Source organism: Ascaphus truei, chromosome 6, assembly GCF_040206685.1.
Source record: "Ascaphus truei isolate aAscTru1 chromosome 6, aAscTru1.hap1, whole genome shotgun sequence".
NCBI lineage: Eukaryota > Metazoa > Chordata > Amphibia > Anura > Ascaphidae > Ascaphus > Ascaphus truei.
This window is the reverse complement of record NC_134488.1, coordinates 47,272,127-47,298,130: the sequence shown is the minus strand read 5'-3', so window position 1 is coordinate 47,298,130 and position 26,004 is coordinate 47,272,127. Positions and strand designations below refer to the sequence as shown.

The following is a 26,004-nucleotide window of genomic DNA, read 5'->3' as shown; positions in this document are numbered from 1 at the left end:
CAGATAGCAGAGTCCTGGCACAAAATACATGTCGGCACATTATCTGTGTGACGATGTATACACAGTGCTGCGTACAGGGGTGCAGGGGATAAGTGGGCACGTATCACGCGGTGGGGAGGGGTGTGATGCGCCGCCTAATCCCCAGCGTCTATTCACTAACATCATCCAGACTCCATCTGCCTAATCCTGGCATCTGTTTCAGTCAGTGTGTCTGTGTGTGCCCTGCGTGCTGTGTGTGTGTGTACCCTGTGTGCTGTGTGTGTGTGCTCTGCGTGCTGTGTGTGTACCCTGCGTGCTGTGTGTGTGTACCCTGCGTGCTGTGTGTGTGTGTACCCTGTGTGCTGTGTGTGTGTGCTCTGCGTGCTGTATGTGTACCCTGCGTGCTGTGTGTGTGTGTACCCTTCGTGCTGTGTGTGTACCCTGCGTGCTGTGTGTGTGTGCCCTGCGTGCTGTGTGTGTGTGCCCTGCGTGCTGTGTGTGTACCCTGCGTGCTGTGTGTGTGTGCCCTGCGTGCTGTGTGTGTGCCCTGCGTCCTGTGTGTGTGCCCTCAGCGCTGTGTGTGTGCCCTGCGTGCTGCGTGTGTGTTCCTTGCATGCTGTGTGTATGTACCGTGTGTGTCTGTGTGTATACCTTGCGTGCTGTGTGTGTACCCTGCATGCTGTGTGCATGTACCCTGCATGCTGTGTGTGTAACCTGCATGCTGTGTGTATAGCCTGCGTGCTGTGTGTGTGTGCCCTGCGTGCTGTGTGTGTGCATGTACCCTGCGTGCTGTGTGTGCCTTGCGTGCTGTGTGTTTGTACCTTGTGTGTGTCTTTGTGCATGTACCCTGCATGCTGTGTGTGTACCCTGCGTGCTGTGTGTGTATATGTACCCTGCTGTGTGTGTGCCCTGCGTGCTGTGTGTACCTTGCTTGCTGTGTGTTTGTACCTTGTGTGTGTCTGTGTGCATGTACCCTGCGTGCTGTGTGTATTTGCCCTGCATGTTGTGTGTATGTACCCTGTGTGTGTATGCTACGGGGAGCTGCGGGTTGCTGAAGGGAGGTGCAAGGTGCTGCAGGGTTCTGCAGAGAGCTGCGGGGAGGTGCAGGATGCTGCAGAATGCTTCGGAAGCTGCGGATTGCTGAAGGGTGCTGCAGGGAGTTTCAGAGAGGTGCAGGGAGCGACGTGCTGAGCTTGTCTGGGGAATAAAATGAGGGAGTTCTCCAACCAGTACGGACAAGTTTGTGATGCCAGCTGCAGAAGTGCCAGCAGCCCCGGGTCCTGACCAATGCCCACATCTAACGTACACGCGTGTTCTTGTGTGCCAGCAGCAGCAGCATGACACACGTATACATGTTTATCATATTTCTACCATTTTATTTAAACGCGCCAGCTACATAACCAGCGCATTGCAGAGATAATCTGTAACACGGGGCACAGGGAAGTATGATAGAAATAAGTACCTGAAACATCAAAGCCAAGAGTCCCTGCCCCGAAGAGCTCACACTCTACGTGGTGCAAGATCCCCGCTAGTCTGCTGGGTGAACCAACAGCCACGGATGAAAGCTCTGTCTATTGCTGCCATGCCCTGCACTTTCCTGATACCTTCAGCAGGGTGGGACTGGAACGCATCGGAAAAGAAAATAATTCAACACAGGGGGGGCCAACACCAGTCATCAGAGGCCACCAACAGGCCAGGTTTGCAGGATATCCCTGCTTCAGCACAGGTGGCTCAATCAGAGGCTCAGTTTTTGACCGAGCCACTGATTGAGCCACCTGTGCTGAAGCAGGGATATCATGAGAACCTGACATGTTGGTGGCCCTGCAGGACTGGAGATGTCTCCCCCTGATTAACACATTGTAACAATAAATAATCTCTAGGATAAATGCCCGAATGTTGTGTACCCGCACACATACACCGTGTATAAGAAACAAAACGCTGTATACAGTCTGCTCCTCTCCCCTAGGTGTCACTCTGCTCCGTTGTATTAACTACGTGCGTCACGCTGTCCTTTATCCTGCTGTCCCCCCATGTCTCACGGACCCCACTGTGCCCCTAAAGACCCCGCTTTGCACCAAGTCACGGAGGGTAGAAGCTGGGTGCCAGGAGTACCCAAATAAACAGAAAAAGGTGTCCCGGGCTCCCAAAGTCAGCAGTGAATGACCCGTATATAAGCATGTGTGGGTCTGTGTACGTGTTCACATGCAAATCTGTGTATACCACGGTATACACCAGTGTCTGTGTGTGTCTGTGTGTCCGTGTGTGTTAGCACATTTGTGCAGTGTGATGAAAGAGCAGCAGGTGTTGGCATTACTGGGTCAGCAGCGCTGAATGATTCCACGGGCCAGATACTTCAGTACCAGCAGGCGAGGTTCTGCAGCTAGCTGGCTGTCATATTAAACACGGGCATGCCAAGAGACAACCAATGGGGAGCTGGGCCTCCCATGGCTTTTATTTGGGCTCCCAACTCTATTGCACTCTGTATCTCAACATCCATCATATTAACCCCTTCTGTGCCACTCAGACTCCGGCTAAATGGGGCTGCCACTTCTCACTGCAGAGCAGAGGCAGGCTAGAGGTGATCTGTGCCATAGGGGAAGGGGGTAATGGGATAGCATGCTGTGCCCCCCCAAAAATTATAACACTGTAGTATGGCCTTTGGTATTGTCTACAGCAGGGCCGCCCAACAACTCCAGTCTTCAAGGGCCACCAACAGGTTTTCAGAATATCCCTGCTTCAGCACAGGTGGCTCAATCAGTGGCTCAGTCGAAGAATATATATATATATATATATATATAGACACACACACATATACATATGTACATATATATATATATATATATATACACACATACACAGTACATATATCTCGGGCACTGGCCCTCCCACTCCCCGCAGTAGGGTCCCTGTCACTCCTCTTTAATGGAAGCTCTCTCTTTCATCTAGTCGCTTTGTTCTCCTCTCCCTAGGGTGGAACTAAGTTTGCTGCGAGGTTGCAGATCAAAGCGTCTCCGAGGTGCGCCACTGGGCCACGGCGGCGTACGCCTCATTCGGCTTTCGCCCTTGAGCTACTTTGCTGCGACCCCTCAGAAAAAAGCGGTGCTCTGCTGCTGCCTCCTGCCCCCAGCACCTCCCAGCGTTACCCCTTTATATGTTGATATTATTGGGGTGAGGGAGGGCTTCAGTCATTCTCCCCATTGGCTGGCAGTGCCTACAGTGCCCTCCTACCCGCTCTGGGATCAGCTCACATTTTGCTTTCAGATATATTTTCCAGCCCACTTAGCAGCAGCAAAATAATGTGCCGCTCCCCTGCCCCCGTACCCCAGTCTTTTGTTACTTCTCTCCCCTCCCATCAGAGTGAAACTGCCCGGTGCAACAGGCTACATCACATAGTGCACACAGTCTGGTGCAAACAGGGGGGGGGGGGTGCCACCATCTCTAGGACGCACACGGATCCATTCCCCTTACACAGGGACCTGTTGCCCAATTTGTTTTTTTTAATGGAGAAATGATGCCGAGAAGTTGAGTGACCAACAGGTGTCACGCCACCCATCCCTGCAGGGGACAGTCACATACACAGAGCCACCAGCGCTATGGCTGAAACGATTCTTCTGCACATATGACCCCATACTCTCCAACTGGATCTGTTTACCAGGGATACTACACGTTTTGGGCACTGCAAGGGCATCGGTACCTATTAAACAAAGTTGTGTGTGTGGTAATCTGCAATGGCTGGGAGATTGGATCCTCCATCAAGAGAACAGGAACTACAGTTGTATCTGTTTTTAGGTGCAACATGTTGTGGGGTCCCTCCGTGGGGTAGTTTGTATGGGGTAGTTTGTAAATCGGCTCTCTAACCCTCCCCCCTTCTGTCTTCATACAGTATACCTCTAACTCCCCTGTCTGTTTCATATCAGAATAAATACTCGATTCCTCTCCATGATATAGTAGTTTAGGTTGGAAACAAGTCGTATTTCCACATGGTTGCACCTTTCCCTTGAGCTCATTCCCCTCGCGATGCGCCGCTGGCCAGCAGAATATTGGGCGATGGATGGAAAGTATTTGATATTGATGCTGTTGATGTCTCATCCCTGATCGCTCTATCTTTTCTATACGACCCTGAGCTTCTCTCCACGGAAGATAACCCCGGGCAGGCTGCTCTGAATCACTGTTCCCCTACGGAAGTTCCAGTCTCGGAGGACCTTGTTACATGTAACTGCCCCCTGATACAGCAACAACTCAGAGCAGAAGCAACTTCTCTTATAAAGCAACCCCCCACCCTTCTACAGCACCCATATCAAATGGGTGGGAAGACCCCCCTCACCGAGAAGGCCATTCTCACCTGGGAAGAGGGAAACCATCAGGATGATTTTCAGAGGCCATCGTAAACAGCAGGAGCAGCAGAGTCCTCTCCGGCACTGAGCCATAATCCACAGGATAAGCATCAAATCCACGTATCTGCCACAGGGAACCTGGGAAGCAACTCGAGAGACCCCCCCCCTAAGGGACAAGTCGCAGAGTCACCCCCCGTCCTCTAAGGGACAAGTCGCAGAGACTCCCCCCTTCCTCTGGGACAAGTCGCAGAGCCTCCCCCCTTCCTCTGGGACAAGTGGCAAAATCTCAGAGATTCCCGGGCAGGGGCAGGAACAGCAAAATCCCAGAGAACCCCCACCCCCGCCCCCAGCTAGGTGCTGAATTTCAGGGTGCGAATCACCGCCACCCACTCCCTGCGTCCCCGGATACTCTGCAGCAGCACAATCTGCTGGATATCTCCGGGTATATCGGGGGGCTCGCTCCCCTCTCCCAGTCTGCGTTGGGGGATCCCTTAGTGGCGGGATGCGGGGTCCTGGTCTCTGCGGAGATGCCGCGGTCTCTTTTTTGCAGAGCTGCTGGCTTTCTCAGACACTTTGGACTCTCTTCCCATTCAGCCGCTCCCGCCGCTGCTGCTGCTGCCTGGCTGTCCCTCTGTGTCTCTGAGTCTCCTCTCCCTCCCCCTCTCTCGCTGTATGATGTCAGTGCATGGAAAGCAGGAGGGCAGGGCTTGCAGACTCCCAAACTCTCGTCTCTTTAACTCTTTCCTTGGGTGCAGGGACACGCAGGTGGCCGTCACCGACCCCGCCGACTGGGAGCAGTGCCACCCCGCTGACCCTGTACCTCCCCCCCTGCAGCTAGCACGGACAGTCACAGAAACCCCCCGAGGATGTCTGCGTGTTCTAAGCGTGTGGCAGTGGAGGGGTTAACACACGCAGCACTCCCCGTACATGTCCCATGGAACAATAGCTAGGAATATTTGCCCTGTTGGGACTTGTCGTCTCAGGGCAGCTCCAGACACGACTTTCCGAATCTCTTTCTTATCTGCCCGTGTCCTGCGTGTTCCCAGGCCAGGGATACAGGTTTCAGGGGGCGCCTGAGTTTCATTCCTGGTCTCAGTAGCCTAAATGTTCCTTGGATCCAGTGTCCGAAATGTCAACTGTACAGGTCACACGGTGCTTTCGTTCCATTGAACTTAACGCACATCCCCATATTGCATCTGGCTGTACAGAACTGTGTACACCATCAGTATCCCAATCAATGCCTTCTAACCTGTTGCTGCATTCAGATCTCCTCACATGCACCAAGTGTATTGGGTGCAGCCCCCGGGACAGGCTTCCTGGCACCCTGACCAGCTCTACTAACCCGGGTGGTCCTCGGTGTGTAGTGCGAATAAAGCCCCCACCCCCTCCAGCAAGATTAAACCTTTCACCTCCGGGGGTTCAATTATAATCCACATGATTCACAATTACAATCACAGGCTTTTCTAAGCTGGTTAAGAATCACGTGCATGCAATTCCAGTCACACGGGCCGGAGGTCAGAACCCTGGCAAAGCTGCGGAGATCCAGTCACACGGGCCGGCGGTCAGATCCCTGGCAAAGCTGCGGAGATCCCCACACGGGCCGGCGGTCAGATCCCTGGCAAAGCTGCGGAGATCCCCACACGGGCCGGCGGTCAGAACCCTGGCAAAGCTGCGGAGATCCAGTCACACGGGCCGGCGGTCAGAACCGTCGCAAAGCTGCGGAGATCCAGTCACACGGGCCGGCGGTCAGAACCGTCGCAAAGCTGCAGAGATCCAGTCACGGACCGGCGGTCAGAACCCAGCAAAGCTGCGGAGATCCAGACACACGGGCCGGCGGTCAGAACCCTGGCAAAGCAGCGGAGATCCACACACGGGCCGGCGGTCAGAACCCAGCAAAGCTGCGGAGATCCAGACACACGGGCCGGCGGTCAGAACCCTGGCAAAGCAGCGGAGATCCAGACATGGACCGGCGGTCAGAACCCTGGCAAAGCTGCGGAGATCCCCACACGGGCCGGCGGTCAGAACCCTGGCAAAGCTGCGGAGATCCAGTCACACGGGCCGGCGGTCAGAACCCTGGCAAAGCTGCGGAGATCCAGTCACACGGGCCGGCGGTCAGAACCGTCGCAAAGCTGCGGAGATCCAGTCACACGGGCCGGCGGTCAGAACCCAGCAAAGCTGCGGAGATCCAGTCACACGGGCCGGCGGTCAGAACCGTCGCAAAGCTGCGGAGATCCAGTCACACGGGCCGGCGGTCAGAACCCAGCAAAGCTGCGGAGATCCAGTCACACGGGCCGGCGGTCAGAACCCAGCAAAGCTGCGGAGATCCAGTCACACGGGCCGGCGGTCAGAACCCTGGTAAAGCTGCGGAGATCCAGACATGGGCCGGCGGTCAGAACCCTGGCAAAGCAGCGGAGATCCAGACATGGACCGGTGGTCAGAACCCTGGCAAAGCAGCGGAGATCCAGACATGGACCGGTGGTCAGAACCCTGGCAAAGCTGCGGAGATCCAGACATGGACCGGTGGTCAGAACCCTGGCAAAGCTGCAGAGATTAACACACGGGCCGGCGGTCAGAACCCTGGCAAAGCTGCGGAGATCCAGACATGGACCGGCGGTCAGAACCTGTGGAGCATCGGACACTTTGTACCCAAAACAATACTATGCCCATTGTAAAGATACACTACACGTATTGTAACATAGTATATACATATGAAATGAAGGTATTGTATACAGTACTGAAGCACTGATTATACACACACGGTAATTATGCGCGGTGCATACAGATATAGGATCTGTTATTACGGTCTGGGACATTTGCTTGCAGTCGAAGACTGAGCCACTGATTGAGCCACCTGTGCTGAAGCAGGGACTGATTGTGCCACCTGTGCTGAAGCAGGGACTGATTGTGGCACCTGTGCTGAAGCTGGGACTGATTGAGTCACCTGTGCTGAAGCTGGGACTGATTGAGCCACCTGTTCTGAAGATGGGACTGGTTAAGCCACCTGTGCTGAAGCAGGAATATCCATAAAACCTGGCCCTTGAGGACTGAGTTTGAGACCCCTCTTCTAACCCACTAGTGCATAAAATATATTATACATCAAATATTGTATATCTGACCAGTATTCCAACTTCCGCTGTGTGCATTCATTCTCCTCCTGTGTACACACATATACAGGACAGTATGTAAAGTATACCACGCACACATACAGTGCTCACACTTATTATACAGACCTGTGGTGTGGTACTCTATGTATATCAGTGATATATCATTTCTGACTGAACCAAGAGTCCCACTTAATGCACAGAGGGGAGGGGGGGAGGGGGAGACATGCAGCCCAGGGGGCGGAGGGCACCCCCAGTGCTACAGGACACCCCACGTGTTACAGGGCACCCCCAGTGTTACAGTGCACCCCCAGTGTTACAGGGCACCCCCAGTGTTACAGGGCACCCCCAGTGTTACAGGGCACCCCCAGTGCTATCATGTCCTTCGTTTGGGCTCGCAGGAAATGGGGACACACGCTCAGCCCCACCTAGTGTCTGACACCTTCCGCTGCAGCAACTGATGTGGAGTCAGTCCCACTGATTTGGAGTCAGTCGCACTGATTTCGATTCACTCACACTGATTTCGAGTCAGTCCCACTGATTTGGAGTCAGTCCCACTGATTTGGAATCAGTCCCACTGATTTCGAGTCAGGCACACTGATTTGGAGTCAGTCGCACTGATTTGGAGGCAGTGCCACTGATTTGGAGTCAGTCCCACTGATTTGGAATCAGTCCCACTGATTTCGGGTTAGTAGTAATAATATTATTTGTCTTATATAGAGTTAACAGTGTATGTAGCACCCTTCAGGCAGGGGTTCTCAACTCCAGTACTTACACCCCCCAACAGGTTTTCAGGCTATCCCAGGTTCAGCACAGGTGGCTCAATCAGAGGCGCAGTCAAAGACTGAGCCTCTGATTGAGCCACCTGTGCTGAAACAGGGACTCATTGAGCCACCTGTGCTGATGCAGGGATATCCTGAAGACCTGACCTTTGGGGGGGGGGGGCTTGAGGACTGGAGTTGAACTCTCCTACGTTAAGGATCAGACTTCTCATGGTGCATTAAACTCAGACCTCACTAACCCATTTTTTATTTGCTTAAAACATTACTCCGTGCCGCCAGAGATGTCAGCATTATTACCGCACAGCAATATAATGATCTATTTATTATGCACCCCAGAATATCTGCTCTCTTCCATCTCCTAAAAGTTCATAAAATCTTATTGCTCACCCGGAAATGCCAATTATATCTGGAGCCAATTCAATGACTGCGAACCTATCTCAATACGTTGATTTCTTACCCTTTCACCTTTATTTTGTAAATTACCATCATATTTTTTTTTAAACATGGACAGCGCAATGCATGTCGCACAAATGTTTTTCATTTAGGATAGTATACGATTTAGTTTGGAGCACAATTGTTTTATTTTTGACAGCTCTTCTTATAGACAGGTTCGCAGTACTCCTATAGGCACTTGATTTGCCCCAGTATATTGTGGTGGTCATTGGGAGATGCAGTTTAAATGGGATAATAATCCATTTGGACAATATGTTAAATACTGGTGCCGATTCATTGATGACATCTCATTGATGTGGTCAGAAGATAAGGTCTTTTGTAACGTCTCTCAATTCAAATAATAGAAATATAACATCGGCGTGGGAAGAAAACAAGTGCTAGTCCTTTTTTTAGATTTGATAGAAAATAACTGTAATAGGAGTAGTACTTTCTTTGAACGGGTAGATGTTAAAGCTTACCTGGATTATTCCAGTAATCACCCAAAATAATGGGTTTAACAAAATAACCCTGGGCCATTTTTCCAAGAATATAAAGAAACTGCTCCAACACTAAATAATGTTTAGAACAGAGTAACGAGAGATTCCTGATAAAAGGATGTATAGAGTATTCGAGGAAACCCTTAGTTAGAGCAAATACATATACTCAGGTTTAGTATTGGTCCTAAAAAGTGAAAACGACAATAAAAGAATATTTAAAAAATAGATAAAATAAGCTCTCTGGTAGGGAGGAAAAAATGTGCACATTTTTAGCACTTTTAATCAGTCGGATTTTAAAATGAAATCTACTGTACAAAAAGCATTGGGCCTATTAAAAACGGGCCCGGTATATTATTGGTACAATCTCAATTTATACCTTGGAAAGAAAAACAAAAAACAAAATATTAAGCCATTAAAAAGTTGACCAATTGAGAAATAACAACAGAAAAACGTTTTTAAAAAAAAACCCCCATAATGTGCCAGTATATAACCAAATAACAAATAGTGAAATCACCCAGTACAATTCAGACATTTACAGTTAGAGATTACATTATTGTAATTGTAAATGTGTTGTATATGTGGCAAATAGTCCGTGTGGACAACAATTGTTAGGTACAACTAAAAGGTTCGGGGGACATGTAAATGAAATATGGAATGTGTGAAAATGAACAGCATTGCGTGAAACGAATCCCAGTTCTACATGCAGTTTGAGAAGCACACGCAGGCAATCCACCAGGTTTTACATGTAGGGGTTTGGAGGATATTTCCAAATCAGTGAGGAGAGGAGATTGAGATAATCTCCTTTAACAATGAGAATAGTACTAGATCTTCACTCTTCAGACAAGGATGCCATCAGGCCATAATAACCCATTCCTGAACGTTTAAATGGATGATTATATCTTGCTGATATTGTAAAGTGCAATTCTTGCTTTAGTAGTCTATTCATTTTAAAGAGCTTGGAAATGTAATTAAAACATTTTTTCTTTTTATCATTTAGGGCAGGGGTAGCAAACTCCAGTTCTCAAAGGCCACCAACAGGTCAGGTTTTAAGGATATCCCTGCTTCAGCACAGGTGGCTCAATCAGTGGCCCAGTCAAAGATTGAGCCACTGATTGAGCCACTTGTGCTGAAGCAGGAATAGCCTGAAAACCTGACCTGTTGGTGGCCCTTGAGGACTGGAGTTGGCCACCTCTGATTTAGGGTATATGGATGAATTCACTCTGGTATGTTTAAAGGGGTCGATCAGTATTATTCAATGACACCAAATAATAATGACAGTAATAGAATTATTGTATGTATGAATACAGTACATACTGAATAGGTCAGCTTGAATTCATCTTGTTTTGAACGTTATTAACATGAATTGCCCCAATGTATTCGTGATTGTATTTATTCACATACATTTGTATTTGAGTATATATTTTTATTTAGATTTATTGGTAAAACTATTTTTGCAAATGTTGTATGTTTAAAATGTAATGGGGGGGTTGCTTGATAGGACAATGTAAATGCCCATGTGACCCCCGCTCGCCGAGCCCATGAGGGTGTGGATGTTAGGGGGTGTTAGTGTGGATATTGGTCCAGCCACACAGCTAGGGTTGGAGGGAGGAGGGGGGTTGGAGGGGGGAGTTGGATATTAGGCGGATGCCAGATAGGCTTCCTTGAAAATGAGATTTTTCAGGGAGTTGTTAAATGTCTGTAAGCTGGGGGAGAATCTGATGGTGCGTGGTAGGGAAATCCAGAGAGGGGCGGCAGCACGGGAGAAGTCTTAGGCCTCAATTTTACCAGAAACTGCAGAGCTGCAGAGCGATCCGGTGATGTCATCGTAGCGACGCTACATACGCACATGCTGAAGCGATTTGTAGCACTGCTGCAGGGAGACTTGACCAGTTCATCACTTCCTGGTTTGTTTAAGATGCACTATGATTGGCCGTGCCAATCACGTGACGCGGCCGTCGCCTGTGAAAAACAAAATCTGAAATCTCTCCATGAGACAGAAGCTTTGCGGCACGTGGCGGCGCTACCGTCGCGATTGGTATGTGCGCGTTCATTGCATTTGATTGTTTTGTTTTGAAGTTGCGCAGCGTCGCATGCGATTTCTAGTATAATCACGGCCTTACAGGCGGGAGTGAGCGGAGGTAATAAGGCAGGAGGAGAGGCGGATATCGCAGAACGTTTGGTGATATATTTGAGAATGAGGGCTGAGATGTAAGGGGGGGGGGTCGGCGTTGGGAGCTTTGTAAGTCAGAGCTATTTGATTGTAGAGGATATGGGAAGCCAGTGTAGGGATTTGCAAGGTGGAGCGGTGAGTGAGGTGAGTCTGGCAGCAGCGTTTTGGGACAGGCGGAGAAGGGGAATGGATGGGAGTTGGGACAGGCGGAGAAGGGGAATGGATTAGAGTTGGGACAGGCGGACATTGGGAATGGATTAGAGTTGGGACAGGCGGACATTGGGAATGGATTGGAGTTGGGACAGGCGGGGAAGGGGAATGGATTGGCGTTGGGACAGGCGGGGAAGGGGAATGGATTGGAGTTGGGACAGGCGGGGAAGGGGAATGGATTAGAGTTGGGACAGGCGGAGAAGGTGAATGGATTGGAGTTGGGACAGGCGGGGAAGGGGAATGGATTGGAGTTGGGACAGGCGGAGAAGGGGAATGGATTGGAGTTGGGACAGGCGGGGAAGGGGAATGGATTAGAGTTGGGACAGGCGGAGAAGGTGAATGGATTGGAGTTGGACAGGCGGAGAAGGGGAATGGATTAGAGTTGGGACAGGCGGAGAAGGGGAATGGATTGGAGTTGGGACAGGCGGAGAAGGGGAATGGATTGGAGTTGGGACAGGCGGAGAAGGGGAATGGATTGGAGTTGGGACAGGCGGAGAAGGGGAATGGATTAGAGTTGGGACAGGCGGAGAAGGGGAATGGATTGGAGTTGGGACAGGCGGAGAAGGGGAATGGATTGGAGTTGGGACAGGCGGAGAAGGGGAATGGATTGGAGTTGGGACAGGCGGGGAAGGGGAATGGATTGGAGTTGGGACAGGCGGGGAAGGGGAATGGATTGGAGTTGGGACAGGCGGAGAAGGGGAATGCCAACTGAGAAGATTGCAGTAATCGAGGTGGGACAGGATAAGAGTTCATTAGGATTTTTGTTGCATCGTGAGTGAGAACAGGGCGTATCCTGGTGATATTTTGGAGGGGGAAATGCCAAGAATTGGTCAGGGGCTGAATGTGAGGAATGAAGGAGAAATCATAGACAAAGATGACCCCTAGGTAGCGGGCTTGGTGTGTTGATGAGATTGTGGTATTATTGATATTGATGGAGAGTTTGGGTGTAGGGGTGGTGGTGAAAGGGGGAAAGAGTATTAGTTCTGTTTTGGACATGTTTAGCTTCAGTTAACAGTGGGACATCCAGGAGGAGATTGCATAGAGACAGTTGGTGACACAGGACAACAGAGAGTGGGAGAGGTCAGGGGAGGAGATGTAAATGTGTGTGTCATTGACATAGAGATGCTACTGTAAGCTAAAAGATTGTATTAGTTCACAAAGAGAAGAGGTGTGAAGGGAGAAGAGCAGAGGGCCAAGGACAGAGCGTTGTTGGACCCCAACAGAAAGAGGGAGTGAAGAGGAGGAAACACCTGAGAAGGAAACACTGAAGGAGCAGTTGAAGAGGATGATCAACAGTGCTGAAGGCAGCAGAGAGATCAAGGAGAATTAATAGCAAGAAGCGACCATTAGACTTAGCTGTGAGTAGTCCTGTCTCAGTGGAGTGTAGATGACAAAAAACAGATTGTAAAGAGTCCATCAGGGAGTTGGAGGAGAGAAAGTGAGTCAAGCGGTTGTCTACAAGTTGCTCAAGTAGCATGGAGGCAAAAGAGAGAAGAGAGATGGGGCGGTAGTTAGAGGGGGAGGGTGGGTCAAGTCAGGGTTTCTTTAGAATGGGCGTGATGATGAGTGCATGTTTGAAAGAAGATGGGAAGGTGCCAGAGGTGAGAGAGAGAGAGGTTAAAAAGGTGAGTTAGGGTGGGGCTTACAGAGAGAGAGTGGAGAAGATGTGAGGGAATAGGATCAAGGTTGTATGGGGAGGTACTGGGAGGAACATGGAGACCTCATCCTCAGTCACAAGGGAAAATGAGTATACTGTATGAGTAGCTCCATGGCTGATATTTTACACCTCATACATAAACCTTGGCGCCTTGCAGACACACTTTTCCTAAATGTTACTTTTATATCTGAAGCACTCCTTCCCTTTATGTGTTATTTGTATTATTTGTTATTTATATGATTGTCACATGTATTACTGTTGTGCATGTGCGGGTCCTGGAGCTTATCACTTAGAGTTTGAGCTCCGCAACATCAGGGACTTAAAAGCTATTAAAATAAGATCTACATAACCAAATTTGGTCGCAACCATTGGGAATCATCCCCACAACCTTCCAGGTTGGCCCTTAAACCACCAGCTCAAAAGAAAAATGTCTGCAGCGACTTGGGCACATACTTCCAGAAACGGGGATTCACGCGTGGCGCGGGCCCCGGAGCCTAGACCTAATGGTGGCTCAGATAATGAGCAGAAGTCCCGGGAAATGCTGTAGCTCCCAAACTACACCCAAGCAAGCTTTCCTAGCTCTATACGGGAACCTCTGAGCCCTCTTGAAAAATGAGATTGGTGAGGTGAGGAAAGAGGTTTCTTCATTGGGCGAGCGGACGACATCTTGGAAAGGAAACTGGATGACTTGATCAGGAGCCAGGAAGAGATGACAAAGGCGATGGAGAACCTGCGAGCCCAAGTAGTGGATCTGATTTACCAACATGAAGACATGGAGAACAGGGATCGGCAGAACAACTTGAGAGTGTAGGGCTTACCGGAGTCTGAGTTGGAGCCTTCATCTCAAGATGGCTGACAGCCATGCTGCCGGAGACAGAGGACCGTTGCCACCGGGTGCTCAGTCCCCGGTCGGACCGACGGAACCCCCAAGGGACGTCATCATCCGCTTCCATTATTTTAAAGTGAAGGAAGCCTTCCATGCAGTGGCGAGAGGATCCGGGAATCTTACTTTCGAAAACATTCCACTCCAGGTTTTCTAGGACCTATCCCCGTCCACCCTGGCTAGGAGGAGAGCCCTGAAGCCGGTGACGATGATCCTGAGGGGCCGCGGGATCAGGTACATGTACTCATTCCCCTTACATCTATTGGTGATAAAGGGGGGCAAGGCTCACACTCTGAAAGATCTGGCGGGGGGTACTGCCTTCTTGGAGGGCTTGGGCTTGTCCTCTGAGGCCGTGGAGGGGAGGTGAGCCCAGCTAGATGTCCCCACCCGGTCTTGGAGATCGTGGGTTCCACAAGAGCCCAACAGAAGAAGGCCCGGGCCTATGTGAGTACTTTGAATCCCCTGTTCCAGTTCGACCAGACCCTTGCTTTGACTTTGACCCTGCCTGAGGGTTAGGGCCCTTAAAACTCTCTCTTGTGCTGCCCTGCGACCCATCAGCCCTGCTCTCCCACTGTTAGACTCACCAGACAGCTCCGGGACCCCCGTGGAAACTCAGGGCCGATGAGAACAAGGTCCCTGGCATAGGTCCACTAGGAAGCCGGGATGGAGGCAGCGGAGAGGCCTACATAACACTGGTCCACAAGTGGTGGCCAACAATGGCCCAATGGACATTATTTGTGAGAGTGGCGGGGTCAACGAGCCCAAAGAGAGTGATCCACAAACGGTGGGAAGACCCTGCTGAGAGAAAGTAGTCCCCTGGGAAATTGATCTGGGAAGCTGATGTAGGAGTAGCGGGCTGGAGTTGCTTAGTCCACAAATAGGCTTTTTCCACCCCCACCCACCCCCTGTCCCTGACCCGGTCCTCCCCATATCCCCCCGAAGGGGAAAAGTTTGTCAAGTTTCAGCAACCACATCACGTGTCCAGTTGGATGGGCCTGGTCTCCGCATCCGATCGGAAGGGTCCAGATGAGGCAGTCCTTTTCCCTTCCAATGTCACTGAACATTCTATCCCATAATGTTACGGGTTTTAACAACCCATGCAAAAGACGCATGGCCATGACGGCTTACAAGAGGTTAAAAGTAGACATTGTATTACTCCAGGAGACGCACTTCAGACGAGGCAGGGCTCCCTCCTACTTTGATAGACGGTATAAACAGGTATTCCATGCTGCAGCTCAGGGGAAAAAAAGGAGTCTCCATTTTGATAAAAAAATAACATTCCGTTTAAGGTCACGACGGTAAGAGCAGATAGGGACGGTAGGTCCCTGGTTGTGGTGGGTTCTCTCCATGGCCAGGAGCTGTCACTCGCGAATGTACATGCGCCCAATGAGGCCAGCGCCAAATTTATGTCTACATTCTTCAATATACAGTACTGAGAAAGGTGGCGGTAGGACAGGTATTCTTAGGAGGCGAATTCAACTTGACGGTTAGCTGTGAGATGGATAAACAGGCCCCCAAATGAGCCGCAGGAAGGACACACGAGCCCTACTCAAGGGGCTAAGAATCTTGCAGCTATGTGATATATGGAGAGAACTATTCCCACTGGTTTAGGAATATACTGTACGTTTTTCTCTCCTCCACACGGCACATACTCCCGCATCAATCATATCTTTGCACCAACAAAATTGCTCCCTAGAGTTACGCACGCCAAGATTCGTGCTGTTTCATGGTCGGACCATGCCCCAGTAGAAGTTTGCTGCTCAGGTTTAAACACTTGTCCACTAAATTCACAGTAAAGATTGAATGAATCTCTACTAAAGGTCCCAGAGATTAGGGATCTTCTGGAAGAGGACTTGACCTCTTACTCCAAATCCAACATAGCCAGCGTGTCATCCTCATTTACCTTGTGGGAAGCACACAAGGCTACCATGAGAGGAAGGCGTATTAGCCTGGCCTCGGGCAGGAAAAGAGAAAGGGAGGCCAAGATTAGGGCTTCTAAATGTAGAATTGCAGACTTCACCAGAACCCACCAGAGAGATGGTGGTGGTTCGACCTTAACAAGCCCGAATGAGGCAAGAATGGATATGAACCTGCTCCTCAGACCCAGGTTGAAAATTCCCTTCATTGGACCAAAAGTAGGTTCTACTGTATGAGAAGTCCAATAAATCTGGAGCAATGCTGGCAGCTAAATTGGGAAAAAAGCAAGCAAGCCAATCTATTCTGGCCATAAGACAAGAGTCGGGCCTCCTCACTTCTAACCCCCCATTAATTGGTAAAGAATTCAAGTCATATTATTCCACTCTCTACGACGGCAACAACGCGTCTCACAATGCGTCTCACAATGCTAGAACAACTAAACCAATGGGGGACTTCCTCAAGGAAGCAGAACTCGCTACAATCTCTAGAACAGACAACATTAAATTGGGTCAAAAAATAGAGATGGAGGAATTATTATTAGTTATTAAAAATTTGAAACCCTCGAAAGCTCCAGGCCCAGATGTCTTCTCCAATTTATGTTTTTTTTTGTTTTTTTATATGTATTTGTTTTATTATACGTTTCACATTTTCATTCCGGGACATTGTTGTGTCTTTTCTCTGGTTCAATTTGGAGTCAGTACTGTATTTGTAAATATTTTATATTTAATCTTTTCATTTATCCCAATGAGCAACATGCTATAATAAAAACAGCGGGGGACACAGCCAAAAGGGACTGGGAGAGGACGTTAACTATTCAGGCGCTGGAAGGGTAACCATTTACCCGACAGCTAAGGGGTTCAGTGAACGATAAAAGCAAATTGCGGTGTTCCCAATGAAATAAACAAAACTGTATTTTTCACTCCGAAGGCAATTAGATACAGTGCCTTTCTTATTTATGTAAATCACTCAAATATCGGTATCCCCTCTGCAAAGTGGGACTACCCGCAGAAGCTGTGCAACTGTAATATGAAAGATTGTCTGTGCTATTAAAAGAATCAATTATAGTGTTGTAATTATTTCCTTTAGACAATTACAGAATGTTTTTTTTTTTCCTTCTCTGTGTCATAGATATTCTTCTGTACCATTGTCATATCCATCTCCTGTCTCCAGCTGGGAGGTTTCCTAACCCTCTACTAACCTGTACTAGCAAATCCCGGGATTTGATGGTTAATATAGATCATTCAGAACATGCTTAGTGCTGAGGGATGGTAACACTTGTATCATTTCATTTCTCCATCCAACCAATACAATGAAATATCAGACGCTTGCGATAGGTTCAAGCTTTAGTGCTTTCAATTTAATTTCTAACCTTTGCGATCTGTTTCCATTGAACTCTCCGACACCTTTTGATGACATTTGCATTCCGAGTTTTAATTAGTTTGTATTTTTAGTGGCCAGGTTTTCCTGTAACAGCCGTTGAGCACAAAGACCATATCAGACCTGTGGTAGGACGGCTCATATTCGGCAAGGGTTTTACCAAAGAGGGGGCTCAACTCCCGTCCTCAAGACCCCCAGTAGGTCAGGTTTTCAGGATATCCCAGCTTCAGCACAGGTGGCTCAATCAGAGGCTCAGTCGAAGACTCAGCTACTGATTGAGCCACTTGTGCTGAAGCAGGGATCTCACTAATACGTGGCTTTGTGATGGCCCTTGAGGACTGGAGTTGGCCACTCCTGTATTATTTATTTATTTATAAAATATTTTACCAGGAAGTAATACATTGAGAGTTCCCTCTCGTTTTCACGTATGTCCTGGGCATAGAGTTAAGACAAATAATACAGGGTTACAAATACAGTTACATAAGTGAACAGGGTATACATTATATACAAGACATTGCATGCACAGTTAGAGATAATATATATAATAGGCTTATGTAACAGTTACAGACCAGATTAGAATGTGAGACAGCCTTAGTTTTGAAAGAACTTAGACTGGGGGTGGCTGTGAGAGTCTCCGGTAGGTTGTTCCAGTTTTGGGGGGCACGGTAAGAGAAGGAGGAGCGGCCGGATACTTTGCTGAACCTTGGGACCATGAACAGTCTTTTGGAGTCAGATCTCAGAGGATAAGTGCTGCATGGGGTAGGGGTGAGGAGCTTGTTCAGATAGACGGGTAGCTTGTCCAGAAAGTATTTGAAGCACCAACTGTTTAATGGAACATCCCAGTAGGCCAGGAGTGGGCAACTCCAGTCCTCAAGGGCCATCAACAGGCCAGGAATTAGTGATATCCCAGCATTATCTTCGACTGAGCCACTGATTGAGCCACCTGTGCTGAAGCAGGGATATCCTGAAAATCGGATGTGGTGGTGGCCCTTGATGACTGGAGTTGCCCGCCCCCTGGAGTAAGTGGTATGATACATTGTATTGTACCAACAAGTAGTTATCAGGAATGGCAGATATACGGAAATAGAATATTATATGCAGTGTGTATGAGGGATCTTGGGTTGCGTTGGATGCCGAGAGGAATATTAAGATAAGGTGGATGCTGGCACACTAGTGAGAAAATTACCAGTGGAGGCAGAAAAGGCTATTCTCTATAGAAATCTAATAGCGAGATAGACAATCATGAGTGGGGAAGTGGAATTGGCCAGGACATTGTATGTGTGTTATATATATATAGATATAGATATTGTGTACCAGGAGATTATGTATTTATACACACGTATACACATACAGTACATATGCACACACACACACATATATATATACACCCGCACACACACACACATATATATATATATATATACACATATATATACACACATACATACAGTACACACACACACATATATATATATATATATACACACACACACACAGTATACATACAGTATATATACATACATATACACATACAGTATATACCGTAAAATATATATATACACATACAGTATATACCTTACAATATATATATATATATATATATATATATATATATATATATACACATATGCTTCATTGTCTATTTCTTCTTTCCTTCCCCTCCTCCCTCTATCATTATACTTTTCTTTCTCTCATCACACACTCTCTCTCTCTTTCTCTCTCCTTCTCTTGCATTCGCTCGCTCGCTCGCTCGCTCGCTCTCTGCCTCACCATTTCTCTCTCTCTCTCTCTCTCTCTCTCTCTCTCTCTTACCATCCCTTTCCCTCTCTGTCTCTCTCTCCCTCTCCCGTTACCGCTCTCTCTCTCTCTCTCTCTCCCTTACCATCTCTTTCCCTCTCTTTCTCCCATCTCAATCTAATTTTCCATCTCAGCATTCTTCATTAAACTGCAATAGTGCCGATCCAGCGAGAGTTTGAGTGTGATAGTACATCTCTCTCTCTCTCCCACCTGTCTCTCCCTCCCTCACTGCCATCTCTCCCTATTAAATATTTCATCAGGCTTTTCTTCCCCACTTTTTCCCACTGAGCTGAGCGCACCTCGGCGCTCAGAGACCTGAGTCACTAAATCATTTTATAAGCATTTTGTCGTGGCGAGTTTTGGAGTCTGCGGAGATAAAGCTCCCTGCCCCTTACCCTGCCCCTCTCATGGGGGGGGTGGGGGGGGGGGGTGAGACGGGGACGCTGCAGCTCCCTTAATTATATGTCTTGGGAGACGAGGGTGTCTCTGCTCCTGAAATGCGCGAGGCCATTAAATGCCTGCTGCTGACATACCCTGGCCCCTTTGAAGTAGTAACAAATGATTAATGTTAGTGTTTAACTTCACAGACTCACAAACATTTTGCCACAGGCCAGAGAGAGGCGGAGGGGTGAGCCTGTATACGTGGGCTCTGCATTTACATGTGTAAGGGATTAGATCCCTCGTCACCGTGGAAATGAAGGATTATCACAGGGGCTGATCATTATCACCCGAAGAACCCACCCTGTCATCTACATTTGTTGTCACACGCAGTACTCAAATGCCACCAACAGGTCAGTTGTTAAGGATATCCCTGCTTCAGCACAGGTGGCGCAATCAGTGGCTCAGTCAAAGACTTGACTCCAGTCGTCAGGGGCCAGCAACAGGTCAGGTGTTAAGGATATCCCTGCTTCAGCACAGGTGGCTTAATCAGTGGCTCAGTCGAAGACAACTCATTGGGCTAAAATAATAAGTGTATAAGAGCGCTAGTGCAATAATAATAATAAAAAGACAGGGGGAACAAAACCTGAGATACAGTCCTAGGGTGTAGGTAGTCCTGGAGCTGCCGTAGAGGGTTAATCTGGGATCTTCCGACCAGATTTAGAAGATTTGTGTGGAAAAACCTCTTGTGGCGCTGAGGGTAAGTGGATGGAACAAAAGTCTTGTGCTGAGGTTTCTTCTTTAAGGAATGGCTCAGAGAGGGAAACAAGAGAAATACAAAAACCACAATAGTGTATTACCCTTTAGACAATATAAGACATAATGATTGAAAATGGAGCATTTAATAGTTAAAACAATTGTAACTACAATTGAACTGTAAAATAAACAGTGAATGGTCTTCTGTTGGTTAAAGGAAATAGGGGCTTCCCAGCGCTTGTGCCAAATGAAGCCTTGCTGCTCCACCAATGGTAAAACTGAAATCCTACTCACCGTCCTGGAGTAGGACATGTGCAGTGCTCAAGGGCCACTGATTGAGCCAACTGTGCTGAAGCAGGGATATCCTTCACAGCTGACCCGTAGGTGTGCCAGCGTTATATATATACTTTGCAGAGGTGTGCCAGCATTATATATATATATATAAAAAAAAAATATATATATATATATGTACTTTGCGGAGGTGTGCCAGCGTTATATATATATATGTGTACTTTGCGGAGGTGTGCCAGCGTTATATATATATATGTGTACTTTGCGGAGGTGTGCCAGCGCCAACACTAAACTATTGCTGCCATACCGCCGATACTGTTTCTATTTCCTCTGACCTCACAACTTCTCAAAATACGCGCTTCTTTCTACGAGCCTCAGTATGTCTCTAACTCATATATCAATATATAATTCATATATCTCCATCTCTCCTTCCTTCGCCACTTCTCAGGTCACATGAACTCCTTTCTTGTTCTGCGGCCAGGCCAGCGCTGTGATGTCATGTGCTCTGCTTGGCCGTGCGATTCCTGGCCAGCTAGTTGCGTGCGTGGGAGTGTCGGGGGGCGCGGCCATGACGTCACGGAGCTGGTTCGCCCTCATTGGGCGACCCGCACACGTGACGCGCCAGCGAGCGGCAGAAACACATTTACTTGTCTTTACAAGCAGCTGAATGCTGTGCGCTCATGGGCACGCACAGGCGCCCGCTCACGCTGGCCACACACATTGTAGTAATGTGTTTCATCGTGGCGAGCGTCCTCTCAGCGTCACCCTGACCGCAGCCTTACCCGCGCCCTCTGACACTACACAGCTATACCCCCTGCACTAAAACACACCCCTATAAATCATCCTCACACATCCTCTTTCTTTCCATGCTTCTGGGGATATCTCTCCCACACCTGGTCCCTGTCTTATTTCTACATGCTCTCATTCTGATCTCCCACATGCAGGGCCACCGACTGGGGGGGGGGTGGCAGCTGGGACTGCTGCCCCGGGCCGGTGAGTCCCCCGCCAGTCCACGTGTCAGAACACAAAGTGTAGCCTGCTTAGGAGAGCCAATCCGAGGGCGGGGCCTTCCTCATGGCTGGGGCCTTTCTGATGGGCGGGGCCTTCCTCGTGGGTGGGGCCTGGCAGATATAAGCAACTGCACAGGCGGGAAAAATATGTTTGAATCTTCCTTACTGTGCAGCTGCTTATACAGGATCAGTGTGTGTGTATCTCTGTCTGTGTGTGTGTGTGTGTGTATATCTCTGTCTCTGTTTGTGTGTGTGTCTCTCTGTCTCTGTGTGTGTATGTGTGTGTCTATAAGGGATCTGTCCGAATACCTAAGATGGCTGCCACAGGTTGTGACCTCTCACCTTCACTGAAGCTACAGTGGCCATCTTGCTTATTGTCAATACCTGCTCCTCACTTCCTGACAGGAAGTCAGCCTCTCTCTGGCCCTCATTGCCAGCAGCTGCTTCTGGCCTTTAAAACAGCAGGCAGTTGCTCACTGTCAGTGCTCGTGCAAAGTACTTGTTTCCTTGTACTGTCTGAGTTCTGCCTTGCCTTTGTCTTGCATGCTGCCTATCTCAACCTCGGAACCGGACCTGACTACCCTTTGCCTGCCTCGACCTTGGAACCGGACCTGACTACCCTTTGCCTGCCGCCTGCCTCGACCCCAGAACCGTACCTGACTATCTCTGCATCTCAGGCCTCTGATCCCAGGCCAAGGTCGGTGTATTACTCCCTACCTCTGCCCTGCGGGTCCGTATCCTGTTTTGCAGTCAGCAACATTACACGTTGCACAAGCCACACAATGGACCCTGCAGAGGTAGAGAACATTGTGACCCATCAGGCTCAGCTCCTGGGAGCCCATACAACTCGCCTGGCTAATAGTGATCAAAGACTTGACTGACTCTATGCTACAAACCGTGTGCAGTCACCTCAGTCCTCCCAGGGAAGCTCCGTCTCTGTCGTAGTCTTCTGATGGTCAAGTCGCGCCAGTACCTGTGGTCTTAAAGGAACCCCGTATCCCTAGTCCCAGCCGCTATGGAGGCCTTCCCTCATCTTGCATAGGATTCCTGAACCAGTGCCAGGTTCAGTTTGACACGCAACCATAATCCTTCCCACCGCTCTCGGGTGGCATACATCTTCTCCCTCCTCACAGATGAAGTTAGCCTGGGTCCCCCCTTTATGTTAAAGGCTCCCCCCTGTTGGATGACTCTGGTGCCTTCATGCAGACCTTCCAGACGATCTTCGATTCTCCCAGTCGTGCGACTTCTGCCGAATCTGCACTCCTGCAGATTACACAAGGCTCACACACCATGGGACAATATACAATTGAGTTTAGGACCCTGGCAGCGGAGACCGATTGGAACGAGGGGGCCCTAAAGTCTGCTTTCCATCAAGGCATTGAGGAGAGACTGAAGGATGAATTAACTTACAGGGACATTCCCACTGATCTAGAAGGCATGATCGCCTTTGCATTTCCCTCAATCTTCGGATGTGGGAGAGAAGTCAGGAGCAGGGCCGTTATCACAGGGTCTGGTCTGTTCCATTGGTTCCAACTCTTGAGGTTCCTCCTAATGATGCCTCCAAAGAATGGCAGAGCCCATGCAGTTGGGCAATATGCGTCTCACTGAAAGGGAGAAGCAGCACCGTCGCTCCGTGGGATTGTGCTTCTACTGTGGCGAGAAAGGCCATATGGTACGGACCTGTCCTAAGAAATCGGGAGACGGTCAGTGCCCAGCACAAACAGGGAAGTTGCCTCTGGGCATTTGCGCCATATCCCCATCTCCCAGACGCCTGATGATCACCATCTGTTTATTTTGGCAGAACCATTCGGTTACTACCAAGGCCTTCGTGGATTCTGGAGCCACCGGTATGTTTGGGGATAAAGCCTTCACTCAGTGAGTCAATATTCCTCTCCAGAGAAAGGACATGCCCTTCGGTATCTCCTCTATTGATAGTAGACCATTGGGATCTGGGGTCGTTTCGCAAGAGCTCAAAGTCACGGTCGGTGGTTTGCACCACGAGGTTCTTCAGCTGGATGTGATCCATTCCCCAACCACCAATGTTATTCTGGGGCTTCCTTGGCTACACATTCATAACCCCAGATTGACTGGACCTCAGGACAGGTACTAACTTGGGGGTCTGCCTACAATGGGAAATTCATTCCACCCTTTCATCCAGTCGGGGTGTCCTATCGCCCAGGATCCAAGAAGGTGAAGGCTAATGCCCTATCCTGCCAGTTGTCCACAGACGACATAGACACTACGGATAAGGTTCCCATCTTTCCTCCATTTAAGATCGTGTCCGCCATTACCATGCTCCAACATGTCCAGAAAGCCCAGGCCAAGTTGCCCACCTCTCCCTCCTCCTCTCCGACGTCCCCCAGCCACAGCCTCCCCAGTCCTAGTTACAGCCCGAACAGTCCCAGTTACCCGTCCCACCAGTTCCAGTTAAAATCCTACCAGTCCCAGTTACAGTCCGACAAGTCCCAGTTACTCCCCGACCTCCCCCAGTCACAGCCCCACCAGTCTTAGTTACAGCCCGACTAGTCCAAGTAACTCCCTAACCTGCCCCATCAGTCTCAGTCACAGCCCGATCAGTCCCAGTTACTCCCTGAACCCCGCATCCACAGTCCCACCAGTCCCAGTTACAGTCCGAGCACGCAAAGTTATTCCCTGACCTGCCCTAGATACATCCCAGCCAGCCCCAGTTCCCCAAAGTACACCTCAATCTTCCCCAAGTACTCGATCAGATACACCCGACCTCCCCCACTGTGGATGTCCTGATAAACCAGGATCTGGTCACCCTGGAGTCGACTCTTAACCGGGGGATACTATAAGGGATCTGTCCGAATACCTAAGATGGCTGCCAACAGGAAGGAGAAAAGCTGTGTGGTGCTCTAAACATAGACCCAACAACTTGTCAGATTAATCTTAAATGCCATTAATTGTATCCTCGAAGTATCCCATAATTGTAAGGGTAACCACCTATATGATAACACACCTCATTCCACTAGATATCAATAAACTGGGGGAGTACCACCTCTTGGATGGTGAGTACTCACACTAGCTAGTGTCCAGCCAAAGCATTGAATAGGAAATTTATGGTGCAAGATTGAGTAGTATAACTCACTTGTTTGTAGGTGGTCCTCAAGGGATTGAATCTTCGTAGGTGTGTGCTACCGGTACTCCGCAGCAGTAGACAGGTTTCACGAAGGAGAGTTGGTGCACTACCACAGAAAAATAATTGCCAGAGAGCGTGTCCCAAAATTAAAGGTTTAATAGGTCAGAGCATGGTTACAAGAAAAAATAGGCCCTCAGGCCCCCACCAACATGTTTTGAGCTTCCGCTCTTTCTACACCTTTTTGTACACCTTGAGAAAGAGCGGAAGCTCGAAACATGTTGGTGGGGGCCTGAGGGCCTATTTTTTCTTGTAACCATGCTCTGACCTATTAAACCTTTAATTTTGGGACACGCTCTCTGGCAATTATTTTTCTGTGGTAGTGCACCAACTCTCCTTCGTGAAACCTGCCAACAGGAAGGGACCTCTCACCCTCATTGTATCTACCGTAGCCATCTTGCTTCCTGGCAATTCCTGCTCCTCACTTCCTGACAGGAAGTCAGCCTCTCTCTGGCCCTCATTGCCAGTAGCTGCTTCTGGCCTTTAAATAGCAGGCAGTTGCTCCCTGTCAGCGTTCGTGCAAAGTACTTGTTTCTTTGTACTGCCTGAGTTCTGCCTTGCCTTTGTTTTGCCTTCGGCCTGCCTCGACCTCAAAACCGGACCTGACTATCCCTGCATCTCAGGCCTCTGATCCCAGGCCAAGGTCGGTGTATTACTCCCTACCTCTGCCCTGTGGGTCCGTATCCTGTTCTACAGTAAGCAGCGTTAGTGTCTTTGTCTCTGTGTGTGTCTCTGCCTGTGTGTGTGTCTCTGCCTATGTGTGTGTGTCTCGGTCTGTGTGTCTCAGTCCCAAAAGTACCTGCCATCATCGTCCCCCCCCCCACACTGACTGTCTAAAGGCCTCTCTGTGGGCCGTCAGCAGCTCTTCCAAGGCCCCCCATGTGCTTTGTGAAGGCCCTTCTGTGGCTGTCTGTCCTTGAACCTCCAGACTCCAGCCCTCAAGGTAATCTCCCCATGGCTCCTAGTCCTATACACCTTGCACTCCTTCCCCCCCCCCGGCCCATACCTTTCCCCCCTCCCCCCCAGGCCCATACCTTCCCCCCCTCCGGCTCATGCCTTTCAAGCCCCCCCTCCCCAGGCCCATACATTTCAAGCCACCCCCACCTGGCCCATACCTTTCAACCCCCCTCCCCCCCGTGCCCATAACTTTACCCCCCCAGACCCATACCTTTCGACCTCTCTGTGGGGGTACTCCAGGGTTCTGTCCTGGGACCTCTTCGCTTTTCTCTGTACACACTCTCTCTAGGTAACCTAATCACATCCCTTGGGTTTAAAT

At 49.3% G+C, this 26,004-nt stretch overlaps 1 protein-coding gene across 5 annotated transcripts in view; it reads right to left on the bottom strand.

Moving 5' to 3' along the window:
- Positions 1-5,099, bottom strand: part of NECTIN1 (nectin cell adhesion molecule 1) — a 120,618-nt gene extending 115,519 nt beyond the window's left edge. For 2 of the 5 annotated variants that reach the window (XM_075604140.1, XM_075604142.1), the window contains exon 1: positions 4,322-5,099. In XM_075604140.1, coding sequence (XP_075460255.1) covers positions 4,322-4,424 — 103 coding nt within the window. In that variant the 5' untranslated portion in view covers positions 4,425-5,099. The remainder of the gene's footprint in view (positions 1-4,321) is intronic. The other 3 variants (XM_075604144.1, XM_075604143.1, XM_075604141.1) reach the window with 3 other exon arrangements.
- Between the last annotated feature and the right edge of the window lie 20,905 nt (positions 5,100-26,004).